Source organism: Triturus cristatus, chromosome 9 (genome assembly GCF_964204655.1).
Source record: "Triturus cristatus chromosome 9, aTriCri1.1, whole genome shotgun sequence".
NCBI classification, from domain to species: Eukaryota; Metazoa; Chordata; class Amphibia; order Caudata; family Salamandridae; genus Triturus; species Triturus cristatus.
The window spans coordinates 1,162,471,179-1,162,493,932 of NC_140592.1; the positions used below are offsets into that span (position 1 = coordinate 1,162,471,179).

General features: G+C 45.1%; 1 protein-coding gene across 1 annotated transcript in view; it reads left to right on the plus strand.

Annotated features, from left to right (window-relative positions):
* Positions 1 to 22,754, plus strand: part of VTI1B (vesicle transport through interaction with t-SNAREs 1B) — a 231,541-nt gene that overhangs the window by 13,464 nt on the left and 195,323 nt on the right. Inside the window, exons 2-3 of the mRNA XM_085627149.1 lie at positions 4,880 to 4,938; positions 21,250 to 21,441. Coding sequence (XP_085483275.1) covers positions 4,880 to 4,938; positions 21,250 to 21,441 — 251 coding nt within the window. The remainder of the gene's footprint in view (positions 1 to 4,879; positions 4,939 to 21,249; positions 21,442 to 22,754) is intronic.

Below are 22,754 nucleotides of genomic sequence, written 5' to 3' on the forward strand. Positions count from 1 at the left end.
TATTAAGCCTGTCCAATCGGAGTGCAAATATAAACTATGCTCAAGATGGAAAGAGTTTGACTAACTGCCTTACTTTAACACACTAGTTGATGTCTTGTAACTTCCCAAAGATGATTTGTAACAAAACAGAGGTGCTGCTATACCCCAAAACTCCTCTGCCCTTGCTCGCAACCTGCTGGCCTAAATTTATGGAACCTCTTCCATACCCACCTAACGACATACACAGCCTGGGCACCCATCTCGATACCAATCTATCACTTGAAACACAAGTGACAAAAGTGTCCAGTCTGCACTTTGGGCAACTCAAGATCTTAAATAAACTTTTACCATACACTCACAGCAACTGGCACATGACATTTGTCAACGTCTTGATTCAATCTAAGCTGGATTACGCTAAAACCATTTATGTAGCCATCCATGAAATTTTGTTTGCCACTCCGGGTTCCAGCCAGCCGGCCAATCAGCTCTTCTCTCCGGCTGGGAAAAGTCTACATCACGCCTGCATTCATCATTCCTCTTCAGCCCGGGAGAGCTAGATCTTGCGACACTACTTCCTTGCCCCTACCAACGGATAACCTTCGGCTATCTTCCTCATAGCATAACTGAGGATGTCCGATAAATGGGTGCCTCAATAAAGCACCTTTGTCATCTTGGTGCACCTGCTAGTCCCCACCCTTACTAAATATGATTTGATGGGAATTGTTATGGAAATAAATTATTTTATGGCTTCAGAAGTTTTCTTTTTAGCTTGTGCAAAGTGTCTACATATTTGTTTATAAATGGCCAGCATCAAATCTTAAAATCACACTGATTTAAATGGCAAATAGGTTGAAATTGATTAAATCATTCTTCTAGTTCACTGTTGCATAATAATGTAGGACTACATCAGAACTAAATTTCAAACAGAAACTTTAGATCTTAGTGTTTTGAAACCAGAATCAGCTAATGGCCATGTTGCATTTTGTAATGGAGATCCTACAAGCGCAATTATTAGCACAATTTTGCTTTGATAGACAGAACTCCTAAATTACTTTGCAGATTTTTGTGTAGATGGAACTAAGGAACAGCCTGGATTATTTGTTCAAGGATACATTATTTTCCACTAGATTACCATTTATTATGATGATTATAATTGGGGTACACCAATATATTAGTTTCCAAACTTACACCCCACACTCTCGCTGAGACCTAATTAGTATTTAATGTTGTATTTTTTGAACTCCAGATGGGAAACTCCTCTGGGATATACTGAATGACTTCACACCGTTTTACTCACCTCTGTTTAGGAAGACTCTGTGTGATCCTGTCCTTCAGGATCAGTATCTGGTGGGAGTTCGATATCTCGAGATTCTCTGAGAACTGCTCGTTGGCTTAGAGAAACCTATCTCCTAAGAGGAGATAAGGGATGCTAATAAATCCCTCCCCAGGCTCAGATAGGTTTTCTAAGTTGTTTTAGAAAGTGTATGTGGAGGTTCTTTTCCCTCCACTAACTAAATTGTTCGCAACAATTTTGCAAACAGGCTGAGTCACTCTTACAATGATGTAATCCACCCTCCCTTTTCTGCTAAATCCTAGAAGGATCCAACAAATTGTGGCTCGCACAGGACTATAGCTTTATTAAATAGCTATGTAAACGTTTTCACCAGAATTCTCACTACAAGAATTAGAGACATCTGGCCCGCTATAATCTTGCCGTATCGAGCTGGATTCTTAAAAGATAAGCAGATACAGGCCCTGAACTTTAATAAATAAGGCAACCCGTGAAAACACACATAATTAGTCCTACCCTCGATCGATGCGACGAAGGCTTTTGATAGGGTGGACTGGACATTTGTCTAGAAGACCTGTTTTAGACTGAACTGGGACCGGCCTTCAAACCCTGTTACTAGCAAACTTTCAGGAGCATTCGACTTATCCCGTACATCTGATCCAATACCCTTGACAAGAGGGAGGAAACAGTGGTGTCCACTGTTGCCTTCTATCTTCTCCCTAACCATGGAGCCCTTAATACAGTAAATAAACTCCCAACGCTGAGATATCGGGGCTGATGGTTGCATGAAAACAGATTAAAATAGCTGTTTTTTCTGATGACGTGATATGTTTCCTAACCAATCCTGTTTCAGCCAGATTGCTTGTGGAGCTCAACATCTTCCCAGAGGTGTCGGGCTTTCAAGTTAATTTCACTTAGTCATTCATCAAGTAAGTGGGACAACACAAAGAGAACAGTAAGAAACTTGACAGCATTACACAGGTTTAGATGGCCTGCAAACGGGATTGAATTATTGGGAGTAGTTTTACCACAACAAATACATAAGACATACATTGCTAATATCCCCTCTCTCCTCGATACCCTGTTCAGATACCTGTATAGGTCCCATTGCTGGGACGCATTAATTGCATTAAAATGGTACAATCCCCTTCCTCGCCCCCCACACCAAAACTCTTATACTTGATGTGAACCCTGCCTCTAGTGTTACCACCAAAGACACTTAGAGTGATTCAGAAAAAAATACAGACTTTTATCTTTAATGATAAACGCCCCTGTGTTGTGAAAGCTCTTCTGTACTGCTAACAATGGGAAGAAGGAATCCTCATACTAGATATTCATAGGTACATCATAGACATCAGATTTAACTTGGTTTTCACAGATTAAAATGAAACCTTGGTGGTAGTCGAACAAGACTATAGTAAAATCCCACTGTCTGATCTATTTTGGCTACCACTGTATGCACAAACTTTTCACTGAAAATTACGATGTTCTACTGAAATAACACTACACTACCGGCATAGGTTCCTGAGGTCACATCAAGCAGTGACCTACCCATCACCGCTTACCCAAGTAGTGAGCAACCCCGACTTTCCACCGGATTTGTCCAATCGTAGTTATTCACCATGGGTTGCTATGCAGGGAATAAGACTAGGTATGCTAAATGACGAAGGAACACCTATGAGCAGAGATTTTTACACCAACGATTTCCTGTTAGGACCACAAAACCTTTATAAAATAACCCAGCTGTTACATTGGGCGCTGACTTCTGTAGTGAAAATGAAGGGATGGAGAGAACTGACTAATCCAGAACATATATTTCATCTAGAGGAAACCAATCAGGCCATAACTAGTCTCTATAGAGTTTTAGAACGAAGTCAATCACTTAGGACCATATTGGACATCCAGTAGTTTAATGAAGATATGGGCTTATATATTCCAGAACATACTTGAACACTGATCTGATGGAGGGCATCTAGATCTTCCATTTGTGTTAAATACAAAAGAACTGCTTACAAAATAATGTTTAAATGGTAGCTATGGAGGTCCTGACAATTGTTGGCGAGGAGGTCAGAAGCTTGGTACTTATATGCACATATTTGTGGTTATGTGATAGTGTACAAGGCGTCTGGACACGAGTTGTCCAGCAGATCAAAGACCTTACTGGAACCCAATTGCTATTGGACCCTCTGAGTTGAATGATGAGAGACTGTTCCCACTGTAAACTCTTGTTGGTAGATTCCTATCCCAACTGCTACTTGCTGCAAGACTGGCTGTAGCCCAGAAGTGGAGGGAATCTGACCCCCCAACCTTAGAATTATAGTCGAGTAAAATCTGGAATCTCTGTCATTGAGAAGCTGACAGCAATGTTATGGGAAAGAGTGGCTGGGCAAAAGGGAATGTGGCCTGTCTTCCTTATATATTGCAAGAAACCGCTACTCTGGACATGGCCACCACCCCAAGGCACCCCTGAATAGATTGAGGTGAAAGCCAGACTGATTAGAGAAAAGACAAGAGTGTTCATTACGTACTTGAAATAATTATACATGTGTTGTGTAATATAGTTTAGAACCTGAAGCCATGTATACCTCCTAGTGTTGAACATCTTGGAAAATGTAAATTTATGCTTTTTATTTATAAAGAGAGAGCTATGCAGTTTGAGCATTGGGGGACTAGCGGAGACTAGCGAAAAGGGGTGCAGGGAGAGTGGACTCATTATTTAGAGTAAGTCTTTGTATTCTTTTCCCTTTATGTACCAACCTGGATTGATGTATGTAATGCACCTGCGTTTCTGGTGTTAGCTTAAAGTGTTAAAAATACAGTGCAAACATTTTTATTTTTAGAAATGTATTCTGTCTTCTGGCCAAGGGATGCCAAATATCTCCAACCTTATTTTGTAGGTACAGGATATTGCTTGGTTCCGGGTATATATTTTGTGATTAACAGTTTCTTTGCCCATCCTGTTGCCTCACCAGGTCGTGGTATTCTGTGTAAAGAATTTGGTGTAGTTCCCTAGTGGCGGGTGACTCCTGCTTGGGCACATTTGTTTGCACCCTCCCCCGACATTTTGGGTATCGATGGAAAACCAGTAAAGGTTGGAGCTCCCTGTAACTCTCCAAAGTGAGTGATGTAGTGAATTAAATAGGAGAACGCTTGTATATTTTTGCCACTTTCTGCATGAGATATCATGGGTACGCTTCCCAGCACTCGTGTTTTCCATCTATATCGTAAGAAAAGACTCTACTAAATCCGCCCATTTAAAAAAAAAAATAACGTTGGATGAACTGTGAGAAGTTTATTAAGGGGATGGGGTTAGTATGTGCAACCCCTTACCATTTATAAAACAACCATTCTCTGTAAAAACGAATAGTTTCTCCCACAAGGTCAGTGAGGTAGCTTCACTCGTGCATCTTCCATGCTACTATTTATTCCTCTTTTTAGCTGAGCAGGGCACATCGTGGTTTCCTCCAACATGGCCTTTGCTTGGAGTTTATTTCTCACATACTTTTTTGAAGTCAATTACAAATGCTGTAATTTAAACAAAATCTCTATACTCTTGTAGGATCCACTTTCCTGGCTACTAACACCATTTTGTAAATTGTTGTTTTGCAGAAGAGAGGAAGAAGTTAGTGCGAGAGTTTGATGAAAAACAACAGGAAGCTAATGAAATGGTAACTATTTTAATCTTTGAAAGCAAGATTGTTTAGTTGCACATAATTGGACTTGGATCTCAAATGTATATGCCATTATACTTGTACTTTCATGTTTGCATTAGGTATTTGCTTGTCTCTTTCACCTGCATGCTGCAATACAGCATCCTAGAAGAAAGGACTCTTCACTTAGTAATGTAACAAACACAGTTTTAGCTGAAAATTGCCATTTAAGACTTATTTTGAATTAAAATTGTGTGCTTTTAATTAGGTTTTCACATGTGCGTAGATTAAATAAACAGTATACTAAAAACAAACCCACCTCCCTGAAGCTGTGTTTCTCATGATTACTTTTTCATCTGGCATATTTGTTTGATCGCCATATGTAGTTCCACACTCGGGGAATAATTTCATGGTCCGAGTGCAGTAAAAAGTATAAAGTAGGGTGGGGGTGAGTAACTATAAAATAGTGTGAAACTTCAAGTTTTTGTGTTATCCACTCATCGATTCCCTTCTCAACTGGCCTACCTTTACAGTGCTAATGGGACAAAATCAGTCACATTGGTCAACTTGTAACAAAGATAGTTGTGGCACTGCAGCCAATAGTGAAAAAATAAATGTGGTTTTATTGGCTACAGGTGTCGTTTTAAAACCATTTTTAAAGGCCTGTGTTTCCTTGACTTAGTTTAAAAAAAAATAGAACACATTCCTGTGTGTGCTCTCATCTTCTGCTCTGATTCTGAACTGACAACAGGTAGCAGAATGACCCTCAGGCCTCTATGGATCTTAGCTGGAACTGCCATGGCACTATTCCTCCTGTCCATGTCTCTTGCAGCCCCTGAAATCCAGCCTCCTCCTTCTAACACCTCTGGTAGCCCTTTTTTGTTTGAGTTTCTACTTAATTTGGGTTATCACTGCCTCTGGTTCAGCTTGGATTCCATTAAACGCTCAGACAGATTTTGAAAGTTCTCTTGAAGGTCTTGAATGTTTATGGACCGTGAGCATCTATTCCTTGTCATAGCGGAGTTCAATATGAGTGGAGTACTTTATGGCAACTGCTCAGTCCTGAAAGGTTTCATAGGTGTTGAGCTGCTTTGCACCTATTTATACATGTTGGAAAGAGGTCACTTTTCTTTTTAGATCTCACCTATCGGACAGTACAAACTGCCTGGTTAAAAAAAGACGCATTTTGGGCTTACATAGCCGCCTGTTGCTTACCATTGGATAGTTTATTGTCAATCCCATTTGCTTGCTTCTTATTCAGTGGCTTTCCTTATTCCATATTGTCTCCTGGAGCAGAGCCTCTTTGCCATCCTTTGGCTTTGCTGACTTGTATCCTTCCGCTGCTTGCTTTTTGGGAATTATTTTTTTTCTTTGTACTTATATCCTCAATTAGAGTGTATTTGTTTTCCAGATCTGCCCCTCGTGGTGTTCTCCTTTCCACTTGCCAAATGCCCACCAACACACTCTTTGTAGCTGCTTCTCTTATGTTGCAAGATTCCCACTAAACTCCTGCCCCTCCCCACGCGCTTTACGTTGCTTTCTTGCTTGTGTGCTTTTCCCACTTACCCATTTTGCATTCCCCCCCCCAGCCCATTTGCCCACCGTTCAGTCTTTTTATTTTGGAAGGACCGGGCAGCAAGTTGCTGCCAGCCCCCTGCTGTTTAAGTGATTTCACACTAGTTCTATGTAATCTTTTATTATTTACAGATTCTTCCCAGATCCGTAAATAGAAAAAATTGCGTCCACATCATTTGTTGGTGCATGGATGTTTAATGGTGCATGTGAACACTAAAAAAATTCCTCTGCTTCATTATTGCTCCTTTTTGGCATGCTGCTCAGCCTTTTGGCAGCAAGACCTATTGACTTTGCCAGTGCTTGTTATTTGTAGTAGCACGTATAGGTTTTCAGCCTCTATAATTTGAGAATTAGCTGTCTCCGTTTTATTTGTTTACGTTGTCTGTACTTGCTCATCCGAATCCGATGTTGTTGAATGACTCCATTAAACTTTTTCTTTAATAAATAGTTGGCCCTCCTGTCCCTTTTACATAGCTCTTTCTCACAGCAGCAAAGTAATCTCTTTGCTTTATTAGACCTAATCAGAACTGTCTCTTCAGTTTCCCAACTACTTTGGCACAATATCCAGATTTCCTCTTCGTATAGTACTTTGTCATAGAGTATTGATTTTTACACTCTGACTTGTTTCTCTTAAGCAGGGGGTGTGGGGAATTGCCTTTTTGTGCTGTGCCTGCAGCACTATTCACAGTTCTTAGTTTAGGCTTCATACCACAATTGCACCCCCTGTAGTCAAACTGTAGCTAAAGATGCCTGCTCATCTGTGCTTTCAATTGTAATTCTAGCTTTTACCCTTTGATCCACACTTGTGCTGTGGTGGCATTTCAGCAGTAGGCTGACTAAACCCCATTGAGGTCTCCATCCCCCGTGTGTGCCTCATTGACATTCTTGTTTGCCTTCCAATTATTACAACATGGTAATGCATGAGGAAGGAAATCCTTAGCTTAATATGCTCTGCGAAACATTTTACCCATCGTGGAGTGAGTTCCCGATCTCATTTTTCAGGAGTCAGCCACATACAATTACCTGGACTAGTACCTTCTCTGCATCTTACGTTTTTCTATTTTGGGACAACATGGAATGTTAAGCTCTTCATAGATTTGCATAGGAAGAGTGCTGGCCTCTGAATTTCCTGCAGTGAAATCACTTACTAATCCTAGAGGTGTTGTTGAAACCTTGTTTAAGAGTTATGAATTCTACTCCGTGTTCCAGCATTCAATGCTGGAGAGTACCTTGGAAGCGCCCATTGTAAAATCCCTTTGACAATTGCCGGAGATGCCAGAGTTCCCTCTACATATGTCTTTGTGGGAACGTCAAATATAACATTTTTAAACTAAGAAGTTTGCTTTATAATAAACCTGAAATATATTCTATAATACCCTTGGCAACAAGGGATAAGGGCAATTAAATTTATTGAGTGCTTCCAAATTCCACCTAGATTTTATTTCAGGCATTGCAGTTTGAATGTGCATTTATTCAAAGTTCTGAAGGATTTGTGTCCCAATAGGACAATCTACACTTGTGCCAGCACATCAAAATAAAACCTGTCCCACTGACCTGGTACTGCCCTCCTGTTCCTCTGTTGCCTCTTGTTGGTCCCAAAAGTTCAAGGGATAGGTCCCGAGATTAGGAGATTTAAAAATTTGAAAAGGGTGTTGGATATCTTAATGGGGCATTTAGCAATGGAGAGTCTAAAAATGTCTCTTGCAAGACGTCCTGCTTTGTCCCTCACTCCCTAAGGCTCCAGTAATTTTCCTGGCCACTCTTGGAGATGGGAATGTCATTCCTTGACTATCTAAAAGAGGCTTGGAAAAAGGCCTCACTCTAATCCCGTTATTGGTAGAAGCTTAAACCCACAATGCAGTCTATCCAAGAATGAATTTGCAGATGTATTACAAAAATGTCCAGCAAAATAAAAAAAAATTCAGGTGAAGGACTTGCTTCTGCAGTTCTCTGCCAAAGTACTATTATTTATTCTTCAGGATATAAACCCGTTTTGATGTTTCTTTTGCTGGAGTGTGTCTATTCTGTAGGCATCAGACTGGTCAAAGTCTTCAGCCATGGATGAAGAAGGATGCTCTCTATTCAAGACTGAAAGATATATATTCATTTTCATCATTATCAATTGTTCCTGCATTACTGCCTCTGTTTTGAAGAGTTGCACATGTGCTGTGACAAAGCTGTTTTTTTCTGGCTGCCTTTCAGCTGGTTTCAGATGTCCATGTGCCAGTGTTTCTTCTTTTGCTATTTCATCGAGGAGATTAGCAATTGGTAGTCCATTCTTGGCGTTATTAATGTAAATCTGTTCCTCACCTTTCCTTCTCTTCCGGTGGCAGTGACTCAGAGCAATAAATCTTACTAAAACATGCTTCACTCTCCTACCAAGTAAGAGTATCAAAACAGTGGGAGTTATTTTTTGGTTAGTGTTGGAAGATAAATTTACCTAGTTTGGTGTCTCATGTTTGGTTGACATGCTGCCTGTTGTATTAGCTGTTACCTCTCTTTCTACCGCCTCCCTCCTTGCTTCTGGAATGCGATATGGTTTCTGTTTTACAACAGTGCTGTCTAGGGAAACAATGTCATGTTGAACCATAGTTGTCAACCCAGGAGTGGAGGAAAAAAGACCAGGGAAGTGATCTAGCATGGAAGATAATTGGGTTTGCTGTTTGGGGGACATGTTTCCCACTGGGGCTTTCTCGTCTAGGGTCTCCTGTGTGCCTGCCGTGGATATTTCTAGGGGCCTTTCGGTATTCACTATGAGAGACGATCGTCCCGTGCCAACGGACAAAGTGGGCTCTTCCCACTTTTTTAGAAGATTAACATGGTAAATTTGCTTGCCCCCGGCCTGCTGGGGCTGTAGAACACTGTATGTGACTGGTGTTAATCGTTTGTCAATGACATAGGGACCCTGCCACTTGGACAGCAGCTTATTTTCTGTTGTTGGAAGTAAGAGAAGAACCTTTTCTCCGGGAGTGAACTCTCGTAACTGGCTATTCCGGTCATAATATAGCTTTAAGGTGGTTTGCGCTTTTTCCATGTGCTCGTGTTCCAAACCCCAAATCCTGGATACAGCGGATTTGAAATCAGCTGCATATTTGGATAGTGGTTGTCCTTCCTCGTCCTCCCCCCCCCCCCCCCCCCCCCCCCCTATTGTTCCGCTGCCATGTCAAGCAGTGTTCGTGGTTTTCTCCCGAACAATAACTCAAAAGGGGAATACCCTGTTGATTTCTGCTCGTGTGTCCGTATTGCGAAGAGGACAAGGGGTAGCTTCTGGTCCCAGTCCCTTCTGGTCTCGGAGATGACCTTGCGGAGCATGCTCTTGATGGTCTTATTATAGCACTCCACCAGGCCATCTGTCTGGGGATGGTAAACAGAAGTCCGGAGTCGACGGATGCCTAGGATCTCACACACCTGTGCCATCAGACGGGACATGAAGGGGGTCCCTTGGTCTGTGAGTATTTCTGATGGAAATCCCACCCGTGAAAAAAATGATACCATAGCCCTGGCCACAGCAGAGGAGGTCATTGTTGACAGAGGAAAAGTCTCTGGATATTTGCTAGCATAGTCTACGATGACCAAGATATACTTATGACCTCTGGCGGAGGGAGTAAGTGGGCCTACCAGGTCCATGCCGACACGTTTAAACGGGACATCCATGATGGGCAAGGGGAACAGAGGGGCCTTTCTTACCCCTTCGGGGTTGGTGTACTGACAACTTACACAGGCCGCACAATGCTTTGCCACATCCCTATAGACCCATGGTCAATAGAATCTGCAGAAAAGGTACTTCAGTGTGTTCTCTTTCCCATAGTGTCCACCCCCTGTGTGATTGTGGGCTAAGTGCATTACAAGGTCGCGAAAAGGAAGGGGTACTAACAGCTGTGTGGTGGCATGTCCTCCCCCCCCCCCCCCCCCTCCCTTAACAGATCGGTATAACAAACCTTTGTTAACAAAGAAATATGGTCCTACCTTATCTGGTTCTTGCTCCTGTACCTGCTCCCAGGTGTGGACAAGGGTATTATCATCCCTCTGGGCTGAGCGGAAGCTAATCTGGGCTGCCTCAACTGGGTCTGTAAGGGAAATAGGAATAGCATGGTGTGATTTCTGTGTCTAGGTATACAGAAGTTTCGCTCTCCGTCTCTCATTCTTGCCTTTCCTGCTCTCTTCCAGGGCACTGCCACTAAAGGGGGCTTCATGTAACCAGGTTAGGGTATCTTTTTTTTTTTTGTCTCGTCTAAATACTGTTCAAACCGGGGGTGGTCTGTACCGATAATGACTGCTTCCGGTAGGGACGGAATGACCCCCACTTTCTGCAGCTGAAGTTCGTTAGAAATGTCTAGCAAGACCTCCGCGACGGGGTATGACTTTGTATCCCCGTGAACGCAGGTAACTTGTACCCTTTTGGTCTCTCGCAGTTGGGGTCGGGGAACCAGGGCTCTGTCTACTACTGAAACATGCCATCCGGTATCCAACAGCGCCTGTTGCTTCTTTCCATTAAGCAATATTTCCTTCCTGTACTGATGGGGACCCTGGCTGGTCACGTATATTTGTCCCCTGGAATACCCTACTTCCATGGGTTCTGCTGTCGGGGTTCTGTGGGGACACTGTCGGGCTATGTGCCCCCATTCAGAACAATGATAACACTGGGGTCCTTGGGCCTGCGATGGGGTGGACAGGTCTGGGGGTTATACGAGGTAGGGACTGGGGTTTCGGATCCGGTCTGGGTGTGTTTCTCGGGGAAAAAAGGGGGGGTTCGGGGTACACCAGCCTTGAACTCTGGGGATCTATGGAAAGCACAAGCCAGGTTGACGGCCGTTGCCGATGTGAGGTTGGGATGTTTTACCCAGGAACGGGTTGTTGCTGGCAGGGCATCAAGGAATTGTTCCATGAACACCTTTTCAGTCAGAACTTCCACAGTGGAAACATGAGGCGTCAGCCAGCGGTTTCCCAGATCCTTGATTCTGTAATACAGGGCGCACGGGTTATCCCCAGTGGTCCATCTTTCTTTCCGGAATCTGGCCCTGTAGTACTCCTGGTCACATCCCAATCGTTCAAGGATGGCTCTTTTTTCACATCCTCATAGGCTGTTGTACCAGTGGGGTTAGCGGCTTGGTAGGCAGCCTGGAGCTCCCCAGCCAAGAGAGGGGCTATGTATTGGCTCCACCTTTCTTGGGGCCAGGCAGCGGTGGTTGCAACCCTCTCAAAATTAATAAAAAAATAATCGGGATCATCCCCTTCCTGAAATTTCTGCAGGACGGACCCAGGGACGTTTGGGCGTACTCAAGTGCTTACTATGGCGTCTGTGAGCCTTAGTATGGCCGTGTCCTGTACTTGTTGGTTGGTAGAGAGTAGGGTGGCTTGGTCTCTTAGGGCACTTTGAAGTGCATCTCGGTCTTTCTGGGCAGTTTGGGCCTGCTGCTTTAGGGCCAATTGCAGGTGCCGTTGCCCCTCTGCAAGTTGGCTGATGATATTCTCCATTGTTTTGGGCGCGGGCTGTGTCTGAGTTCGACACCTGGGGACCTAAGATCCCACTTCTGACACCAATTGTGGATATTGGGGGTGCCCAACGGGAACCCGAACCAAAGGATGCGACGCTCAAGAGTGCGTAACTACCTTTTTCTTTTATTATGCTTCTTAAAGGTAGGGTAGGGGTTTTGCTCAAATGAGGGTCCAACCAAACAAATCGAGGATGAACAAAAAAAAACCCAAAGGTTCAGGAGACAGCTTCTTCCTGTGGTTCTTGTTTCGGGACGTCCTGGGTTCGAGGGTTCTGGGGCCTCCGTGCTCTTTTGGTCTTTCGTGAGTACACTAGTCAGGTGGGGGAAAGGAAGGAAAGAAAAACAAAACCGGTCGGGGTTAGTACCAACACCGGGTACGTTTAGGTTGTGCTACCGCCACCAGAAGCAAGAGTGCAGGAGGGGTTTGTGAGGGGTTTTGCAGTGTCTCTCCACCGCTTGAGTGCCCTACCTCCCCGTATTTCCCCCCCCCCCCCCCCCCACCCAAATGCTCCCCAGAGAGTTACTTGCCTCAGGTCACGGCCCGTCCCTCGGACCATGGCGTCGGGACCCGGGGCGTCTTCTCCTCCCTTCTACCCACCGGGATTGGATGCCTTGGGGAGACCGCTTTCCTGGTCCCGTTTGCTCCGCTTCGATCTGGTTCTACCGTCCTTCGTTCCGTCCTCACCTTCCTCCTCTCCGCTCTCGTCTGTCTCCTCTCTGTCCTCCGGGTGCACGGCTCTCCGTCCTCCGACACCGCACACACTCATCGGTTCTTCCGGATGCTTTATACGTCCCGTGTCTGCTTCCGTATGGGACTCCTCCCTTCTTGCCTGGTACATGGCTAGACCGCTGCCTGCTTCCGGTTTGATCTGAAACGGCAGATCTCATCCCTACAAGGCGGTCTCTACAAAAGGGTTGATAACTACAGCCGCAGGAGGCAACGAGGCTCCGGAGTACTTTTTGAGCAGCGCGGGTGCTGAAGTCCTCCAAGAGAAGAAGAGCCAGAATGGGGTAAAGACAAAACCAGCCGAGCCCAATCTAACAAAATCCTTAACTATGCGCAACCCCCTGCCCCAGGGACCAAACTAGCAGGAACTGCAGTGGGATGATGTTGCAGAGGTGGCACCAGCGAAATACAAGGGGGGGCCCTTCATTAAATGATGTTTTGACGGCTATGCAGACTACTAGGGATGAGATGGTGACCAGGATTGATGCAGTCGTGATCGATGTCAATTCGCTCAGATGCGACCTACGCAAGGTCTTTGACAGAGTCACAACGACGGAACATAAATTGAGATGAAACGGTCATGGAGCTACAACGGAAAATGATCAAGCTCAGCGAACGTGCTGAATATCAAGGTGGATGTTCGAGGAGGAGCAACCTGCGACTTTGCTGGAGCGGGCAGAGGGACCTTCGGCGGAGCTATTTTTGGAGGACAGGATCACGAAAGTGCTCGCACCCGGGAGGACCTCCAAGTTCTTCAACATCGAAAGGGCACACAGGGCATTGGTGGCCCCGCCAAGGCGGGGTGGGGGTGCTACCGAGAGCTATCATAGCCTGGTTCTTTAATTATCGGGACGTGATCCTACAAGCCACTCAGGCAAAGGAAGCCATGCAATATGAGGACCATACCATCTCAATTTACTCTGATTATACTCGGCGGGTGCAGGATCAGCGACGCACCTTTCTGTTGGAGAAGAGGGTAAGGGAATCTGGGATGAAGTACAGTCTGCTCTTCCCGGCCACACTCTGGATTGAACACAAGGGTAGGGCGTTGTTTTTTTTTATTCGGCAGCAGAGGCTTCTGAATGGCTGGACACAATTGGGGAGCAATATGGCCGTCGGTACTTACAACCTAGTTCGAGGAAAACAGCAGACTTAACGGATTCTGTTCTGAGATCACAATGACCATCTGGAGGGAAAAGACCAAAAGACACTGCCGGTTCTGTAAGGGTCCGGGTGCGTGCGGATGGCCCCTTACAGGTGACCGAGGGGCAGTCTGACTAAGAGATGAGATCGTCGGACATTGTGCCTGATACCAATGTCTTCTGAACTCAGACTATGCGGAGGAGATGCTAGGCCATTATCCAGAACAAACAGATAAGTAGTGTGAATAGAGTGCGTTTCTCTATTCGTATATGGGGTACAATAATCTATGTATATCCTGCGCCCCTCTGTAGATGCAGGGATCTGATCGGGGAGCTGGAGGTCTTGTCCTTGCACCCTGTTGAGTACCTGGCCACTTGCACGGCATCTATGCAGTGGAACATGGCAACTGCTTTTTGAATGATCCAGAAATAAGAACACAAATATGGTCCGTATGGAAGTGGATAAGTATTTTGCCTATGAAAGTTGCAGGGAGAGTTTGGGGGCGGGAGATGGGACTGTTAGCTCTCTACAATGTGTGGGGGGGGGGGGGGATCTGTATCACTGCCCAGTGGGTGGGCGGGCGGGGAGGGAGAATCAATCACTTTTGTTAGTTATTCAGTGGTTCGGGGCAGTTTTATGGGATCCATGTCAACGAAGTGTGATCAATTTTTAAATGGGATAAAGAAGTGGGAACCCAGGGGCATTTTCGATTACCGAATACCATGACTGCCCCCATGATGAAAATGCTTACTTGGAATGTAAGGGGTATGGCAATGCGTGAAAAACGAAGCAGGGTGTTTGCATTGCAGGGAGACGTCGATGGCCAGGACAACTGTATGCCGCTTCATATATTTCGGATTTGCTCAGGGGGGCTCCGATATGGGTTGCTCCGGTGACCCCTTTCCAACATTTGCACCATGTGATCGACTCCGAGGGGCGATATATGATCTTATATGGCAGGCTTGACGGTCAGGAGATATGTTTTAATAATGCATATGCCCCTAATGCAGATGTCCCAGGATTTTTTCCTGAAGTGATGGCCGTAGCGGCTACATATCTAGGGGGAGGGGTTATTATGCTGGGAGATGTCAACTGTGTGCTAGATGGGGCCGCTGGACGGGAGCCCCCCCGAGCGAACACCAAACCAGACTTGACCGAGGCCCTGATGGAGGTGGGACTGGTAGACGTGTGGAGACAACCAGATAGAGTTTTCTCTTTTCATACCCCTGCGACCGACTCCTTTAGCAGACTAGACCAATTCTTTGTATCTACGGAGCAGGTCCCTAGGGTGGGTGGAGTGGTATACCTTCCGAGACACATCTCGGATGATGACTCTCAATAGAGAGAGGCCCAGGTCTGAGATCCCGAAATGGAGACTCTATGCCAAGGCGCTTACTGATCTACCATTTGCCACCACGATAGAAGATGAGCTTTCTAGATATTTTTACACGAATTGGGATGCGGCGTCCTCGAGAGCGGTGGAGTGGGAAGCGATGAAGGTGGTGATCCGGAGAATGTGTATTAATACAACCTATGGTGTACGCCAGCAGCTTGAAAGGGACATTAATGTGCAGGAGGGGAGGCTAGCAGTCCTAGAGAAGTTGCTTCCGATGGCTCCCCACCTATTGGATGAATGTTGGACGGCACGGGAACAGATGTTGGCTGCATTGTGTAGGCTTGAAAAGTTTCATTATGCTGTGCACCTACAGCGTCTGCACATGGAGGATGATCGATCCAGGGCCCTACTCGCTAAGTTGATCAAAAGTTGATCAAAAGTGAGATCTGTTTCCCCCATGGTGCAGATGCAGTCTAAGTGGGGGGGGACATGGTATACAGCCAAAGGAAAATCATAGAGATCCTGGCCATTCATTTGGCAGGGGTGTATGCGGGACAACCGCCACCGGATTCGGAGATAATGAATGAGTTCATGGCTGTCCTAGATCTGCCCCGACTGGAGGAGGAGGCCAGTCGGCTGCTGGAGAACCCGATATCGAAAGAGGAAATACTGGGAGCAATGCAAGCTTTAAAACAATCCAAAAGCCCTGGGAGTGATGGTTTACCCTCCGAGTTTTATAAAAGGTTTGCGCCCATTCTGGTTGACCGCCTTCTGGAAGTATATAATGAAGCTCTTCAGAAGCACATACTACCACCTTTGATAGTGGTCATGATACCCAAGGAAGACATGGATACCAAGTTGCTGGCCTTGAAAGAATGAATGAAAAAATATTTATAGAGCGTATAGCTACCCGAGGGCATCCCAGCGTATAGACCAATCTCCCTTTGAAATATAGATGAGTGGGACCCTGGCAGCTCGACTTCAACCGCATATGCACCTCTTAATTCACTCTGACCAGGCTGGCTTTATCCCCAATCGTAGTACGACCCATAATTTGCGGATACTAGCCCATGTGTGGCACTGCCCCTCGTTGGTTCAGGAAGATTATGCCCTAGCTCTGTTAGACATAGAGCAAGCGTTTGATTCGGTGGGTTGGATGTGCATTTGGGAGGACCTGCATACAATGGAGGCCCAATTCCTAAAATGGGTACAGCTGCTCTACTCGGCTCCTCATGCTAGGATATGAATGCGGAGGTTGGTCTCAAGAGCCTTTATGCTGCAGCATGGCACCAGACAGAGATGCCTGCTGCCGCCGCTTCTTTTTGCAATGGCGATGGAGCCGCTTGCAGCAGCTCTGAGAGGGGAATTGGCGGCATTCGGGATCGGCATTCGGGATCTCACTGGCCGCGACTAACCACGTGGTATCATGATGCGCTGGTGTATCTCCGACAACCTGGCCAGGCAATTCCACTATCGTCGGACGTCCTTCCGAGGTTTGGGAATATATCTGGACTGCAGATAAGCCCTTGGAAGTCAAAATTGATCCAGATGGGAAGGCTGGCTTTACACCCAGATGACCCACGGCCGGAGGTGGGGCTCCCATGGGTGAAGACTGACTTTAGGTATCTGGGAATCAAACTGGCCACGACAGCGGAACGATTTCTAGTGCTGAATATATAAGGAAGGTAATCGAGGGAATGCGAGGTTCGGTGCGTTTTTGGCTGGGGTTACCTCTGTCCCTTATAGGAAGGAACGCCATAGCGAAAAAGATTATTCTACTGAGATGTCTTTACGCAATGCAACATTCCCCTTATAGAATACCTTGACAATTCTTTATAACCTTATCTAGTCTATTGGTGGACCTACTATGGGGAGCTAAACGTAAAAGGGTCTGTCTAGCCATTCTACAGAGAACTTGGCAGACGGGGGTCTAGAGGTTCCATACCTGGAATTCTATTATATGGCCTCCCAGCTGCAACATGCCGTGCACTGGCTGGATGAAGCCGATAACTGGGAGAAGAACCTGCTGGTGGGCACTTTTGGTGACAAATCGCTGCCTGAGCTATTGATTATAGGGACACACCTTCCCCAGACATGCCCCCACATAATCCGACATGTGGCGGAAATATGGGAGCTTCTGGTCAAAAAAGTGCTGAAGAAAGCGCTGTATGCACCGGATATGCCCCTGTGGGTAACACAACCCATTTAAAAAATTTCGGCTTCTATGTCCATATGAAAATGGTGGGAGGGGGGATGCCTAACGATGGATGATCTGTACGATAATAAACAATATATCACATGCAAACAGGCTAGGGATCCCTTTGTTTTGGGCACCCGGCAGTTTCTTCAATATGAGAAAATAGCCCAGGTGGCTAGGGAGCTGTGGCCCTCATTTCCCAAGGAGACTTCTGTTGCCAATGTATTGCTGGTCCTGTTGGATATGGCCCAAGGACGGAGCTTGTATCACATTTTATATCCGGCAATTCGGGAGGACAAGACAGTTTAGACACTCCACGTACAAACAAGATGGGACACAATAGTGGGGAATTGTAGTGAGGAGAGTGATACCTATCTCCCTGCGCATACACCGCTACCTCCTCTCTCCTTGGCATTGTTTCTGTGTCTGGAGGGAGACTTGTAGATGGAACTTGAAGCTTGTTGCAGCATGTTGCTTCTGAACTGGTTATTTGATTGCCACGCCAACGGAGCATTTTCCTGTCTGGTTTGGCCAGCACAGCAACAGGCAATGGAAGATTTGCGAGCCACTGTCCCATCATGCAGCTTGAATGCCTGACTCCTTTTCTCTCCTAGGGGCTGGATCGCAGTCTACACATCATGAGCCCTGGTAATATGTCTGCTTCTGGCTGCTCACTGACACTTCTGTGTGAGGAAGACTTTGAATTTGTTGCCACTAGGCTTTGCTGTTCATGATAAGCTTACCAGTATGATCTGTGTTGCTCAGCCCCTCTTCCCAGCACCCTGTCCCAAACATGTTTTGTGGAGAGTGTTGGAGTGTGAGATCTTGCGAAAAACATAAAGGCATACAAGGCTCAGCCTAGTACTCACAGTCTGGCAGGACTCCAGTTTGAAAAAGTGCTCTCTTTCCTTTCCTTTTAGAGGCAGTATAGACCCACTTGTCTTTTTCTGGTGGGGGCTAAGATCCTTAGGTCCCTCTGTAGTCGGCACCACTAGTTGTGGGAGAGTAGGCTTGACAGCTTGTTGCATACTACAGCTCATCTCCTACATGAGTCTTTCGGTTAACCATTGCCTTGTTTAGGTGATGCTATACTAGTGCATGTCAAGTGTTGGAGGTTGACCATGGCTTGCCATGTATCTGGCGCTGGTGCTTCTCTCTGTTCCATTTGGTGCCTAGGTGGACTTCTTCGTGCCAATGTGGAGTTGGCTGTGCAGTCACTAGAATGCAGCGGGGGCTCTGGAGCCTTGTGTTTCACTGGCTGTCCTCGATCCTGATGCCACAGGAGTGTTGTTTGTCAGTGCTACTCATTGCTGAGGCTTACTGGAGCACTCAACGCAGTAGTTGTCCTGGCTGCATGTCAGAAAGGAAAGACTGATTCCTCTGTTTACCTCTTGCGGGGGATTCAGGGTTCCTTTTATGGTACCCTATCTAATGGTGATGGATGTGTTTTGGTTCACAACAATTCCTCTTTAATTCACCTAGGACCAGCATGACCTTACCTGTATGGATTCCAATGCCGAATACTCCTGTCCCGGATGAAAATTTTCCACTTTGCAAAGGAACATAATTTTATGTCTGAACACAAATTCCTTGGTTTGGGGACAATCTGTCTAGTGGGGTGGTAAATTACCTAGCACTTTTTGAAACATTTTAGCTGGGCTCACACAGTACCAAAGTGCTAGTGATTTAGTGACTGAGTCAGAGTGCTTTTGTTATGTACCCTGTTAGCTCAATAGTAATATTACTGGGATACTCAAAGTGCTTAATTTTGCCACAGATGTTAGGGGAGACAGAAATTAACAAGCACTATCATTTTCCAGCGTAAAGGCAAAATTCACTGGGAGCTTATCAAAAGGTTCTCTTTGAGGGAGGCTGCAATCGCAATGTGGCTCCGACTAATTCAATTTAATTACTTACACAGAGTATACTATACTAGAGCCAGATTGTGGAGAGCAGGCCTAGTTGCATCCCCGCTTTGCCTCCGATGTGGTTGGGAGGATGGTACCCTATTTCATACAATCTGGCAATGTAGGTCGATAGTGAAATTCTGGCACGGGTGTTGGCCTGCCTGGCGGAGGTTTTGGGGTGGGAGCTCCCCTTCTCCCCTAAGTTAGTGCTGTTACATATAATGGAGGGGGTCCGGGGAAATATCTATAAGCGCCACTTAATGTTGCTCGGGTTCACCGTAGCCATACAAGACATTGCGCGGAAGTGGAAGGCTGAGGCCCGCCCTCCTTGTTTGCATGGAAGAATGGTCTGGACTTTAACATGGGTCTGGAGACTCCTATCTTTAAAGCACGAGGGTGCCCGCAAAAGCATGCTAAGATCTGGGCGTTGGGCGGATTATAGAGGCCTTTCCTTGGAGCCTATTCCTGTGGGAGATGCTGCGATTGTGGGACAGGCGGGTGGAGCTGGGATGCAGGGGTCCAGCGGCTAAGCAGGATGTGGCATAGATGCAGTGGGTGTGGAGCGAATGTTTGAGATGTAGTGCAGACACAGTGCATTTGGGGGGGAATTTTGTTGGGTGCATATGACTATTTCTTTTTGATAATTGTTTATATTAAATGTCAATGCAATATTGTGTGCTTTAAACTGTAGCAGAGAGCCTCTGGGGGGGTGTTTGGAAAAAAAAAATGGGAAAAAAAGGTTCTCTTTGCTTAAAAGGGTCCCTTCAGGGTTTACATTCTGCAGTTTGTGGACTTTGAGAAAGTCAGCTCATTCAGAGTTATTTTCCTGACACATTGGCAACACCTCAGAACACATTATGCCTTTAATTTAGGAGATGCTACTGCGGTGCAAAAAGGCCAACTTGTGAGATCGGTGATGATAAAAAAAAAAAATGAAAACAACCTTGTTCCACGTCTTGGAGCTTCAGCTGCAAATGACTAAACCCAATCCTGGTTAAAACCAGTTCTTTCACTGCCAGCTTACCATAGTTGTACCAGTTATAGTGTGAGGACTTGAGCTAGTCTGAGGCCCGCAACCTTCAGCAAAAGATGCAAGAATGCAACATAAATAACATGCCTCCATTCATCGCCCTACTTGAAAGCTTTGGCTCCTGAGTCTCTAGGATATGCTGGAGTGAACATTTCCTTAGCCGATCTGTAATTTATGCATGCTGCCTGGAAGAATTCAACTGTTCGAATGCAAAATAGATGGTTGAAGGTCTTCATCCAATTCTCCATCCAATTCTATATCCTCTTTTGTTGGCAGACATGTATATTTTAAAAGTGTTATTGCTTGGTCAGGAGTTATGCTAGATTCTTGGGAATACTACCTTTCTGCATGATCTTTTCTTGTTAACGACTGAAGCAGGCAGACATCACATTGACTGTCTGATGCACTTGATCTTCACATTAAGGAATCTGGTCTTCCTTGAGATCTCGGTTTCCGTTCGGATTTAGTTAAGCACAAATCTGCTAAAGCTTAGCCATCCTATAATTTGGGAGACTGCCTTGCTTGCTGACCTAATTTCATTCAGGAAGGTTAGACTATAATCTTATTGGCCAAATAACCTAACGCAGTTTCACAGAAACCAAATCATACTTAACTATTTCTCAGAAGTTACCTTGAAGATGTTAACCTGATTCCTGCTGCCATGCCAAAGGGGCAGTGGCCCTAGTGGCACACACTAACTTTCCCAAGTCCTGTAGTCATGTAGAGAGAGCCACTGGCATGCCTACCATTGGCTAACTTGATCAAGAGCATTCCTGGTAGGTAATATGATGCATCTTCTTTTCTGTACCCAAACGCTTTTCCTTATTTATAATCTTGTATTCAATAATGAGGATATGTTCATTTAAAACTTAAGTGCATGCAGGACTTAGTCCTTTACAAATTGTTTATTTATCTGCAGTTGGTGGAGATGGAAGGAGAATTGAAATACGCACCTGCCTTCTTCCGCAGTCAGATGATGACCAAGCTACGATCATACAAGAAAGATCTGGGGAAATTGCAGAGAGATGTCAGAAGCACAGATCTAGGAGTGGGCCCTGGTGCTCAACAGAACACTAAATATGGGATGTACAGCCTTGAAAACGAGCAGAGTGTGAGTATTGAGTTCATTTTGGTGTAGTCCGGTGAGGGAGGGATGTTCCCGGTAGGTACAGTCTACCCATGTGCTTCTGGACTTGCCTCTTAGTTATGCCATGGCTTCCTCACTCTTTAGTTTGTCAATTTGAACGGAGTCTCGTCCACAGTACTGTTTTTCTGTGTCACTATATGGCTAAGTGACTTTCTGTGATATTTTATGGGTGCAAATTGATTTGTTTTCAGATGGATTTTTAATGCCAATCTGGTTCAGTTGGGTAATGATGCTGAAACCAGGGATCAATGAGTGACGGCCATTAAGAATAAGCATTTGCATATTTAACAATTCTGGCATTTCACAATGTTGTAGTACTGCGAGGTGTTACTAGATTTTCCTCTCAGGTCAGATACAAGTGATTGAAATGTCTTTCACAAAGCTGCAGCAGCGCAAGGTATTAGATGTCCATCTCGAGTCAGCTACATGTGCTTGTTATAGCATGCCGCAGTAATTTGAGCCCTTACTAGACGTTCTAGTGATGCTCACCATGGCTATGCAAGCTTCGGATATATCCCCCCACCCTCCAACCCCTCTGAATGTTTCCTTTTGTTGAAAGTTGGACATATGGCTTAAAAGGCATGACTGTAGTTAATAGAGAGGGTGAAACCTCAACATCTACATTTGCATGATTTCTTTTTCTACTTGTGTGCTTGTTCTCATTAAGTTAAGCAAATATGCCAGTGCTGTTTTATGATGATGGTCGTTATTGTGTTTTTTTCAGTGCATTTCTTGTTTGTTCTAGTAGATGGTGAAGAATCCTTAATATACTTGGGTATTACAAGTGATGAATAAATAAAAAAAAAAGTGAAATCAATATGCATAATACATAGTTCTTTTGGTTTTTTGTAGATGCTAGAAATTAAAATTTGAAAAGGAATGTAGCTGTTGCTCTAAGTAGCACACAAGTCCTTTTTTTCATACCAGATTGCAGTTCCTTAGGTAGTTGCTAGATGTTCTAGTAATGCCTGCCACTGAGAGGGCATGCCTTCGAACTATGAATTTGAATATTCACTTGTGCTGCTCTAAAGACCAGCACCAATAATTAGAAGCTAGATAAATGTGCAAATGCTGGAAAAAGAAAATAAGTAATCTTTGCAGCTTTCAATAAATTCCTTGTGTGTTACCATTCACTGGAATATGCAAAGTTCCTTCAGGCCCAACAGCCTTGCTGGACTCGTTTTTAGTCGGAGGCACACACAACCAGAATGCCATTACTCACTGTGCATAGAGCGATTGGCTCATAGAGATGTCATCAATAATGTCACCGGTAAGGT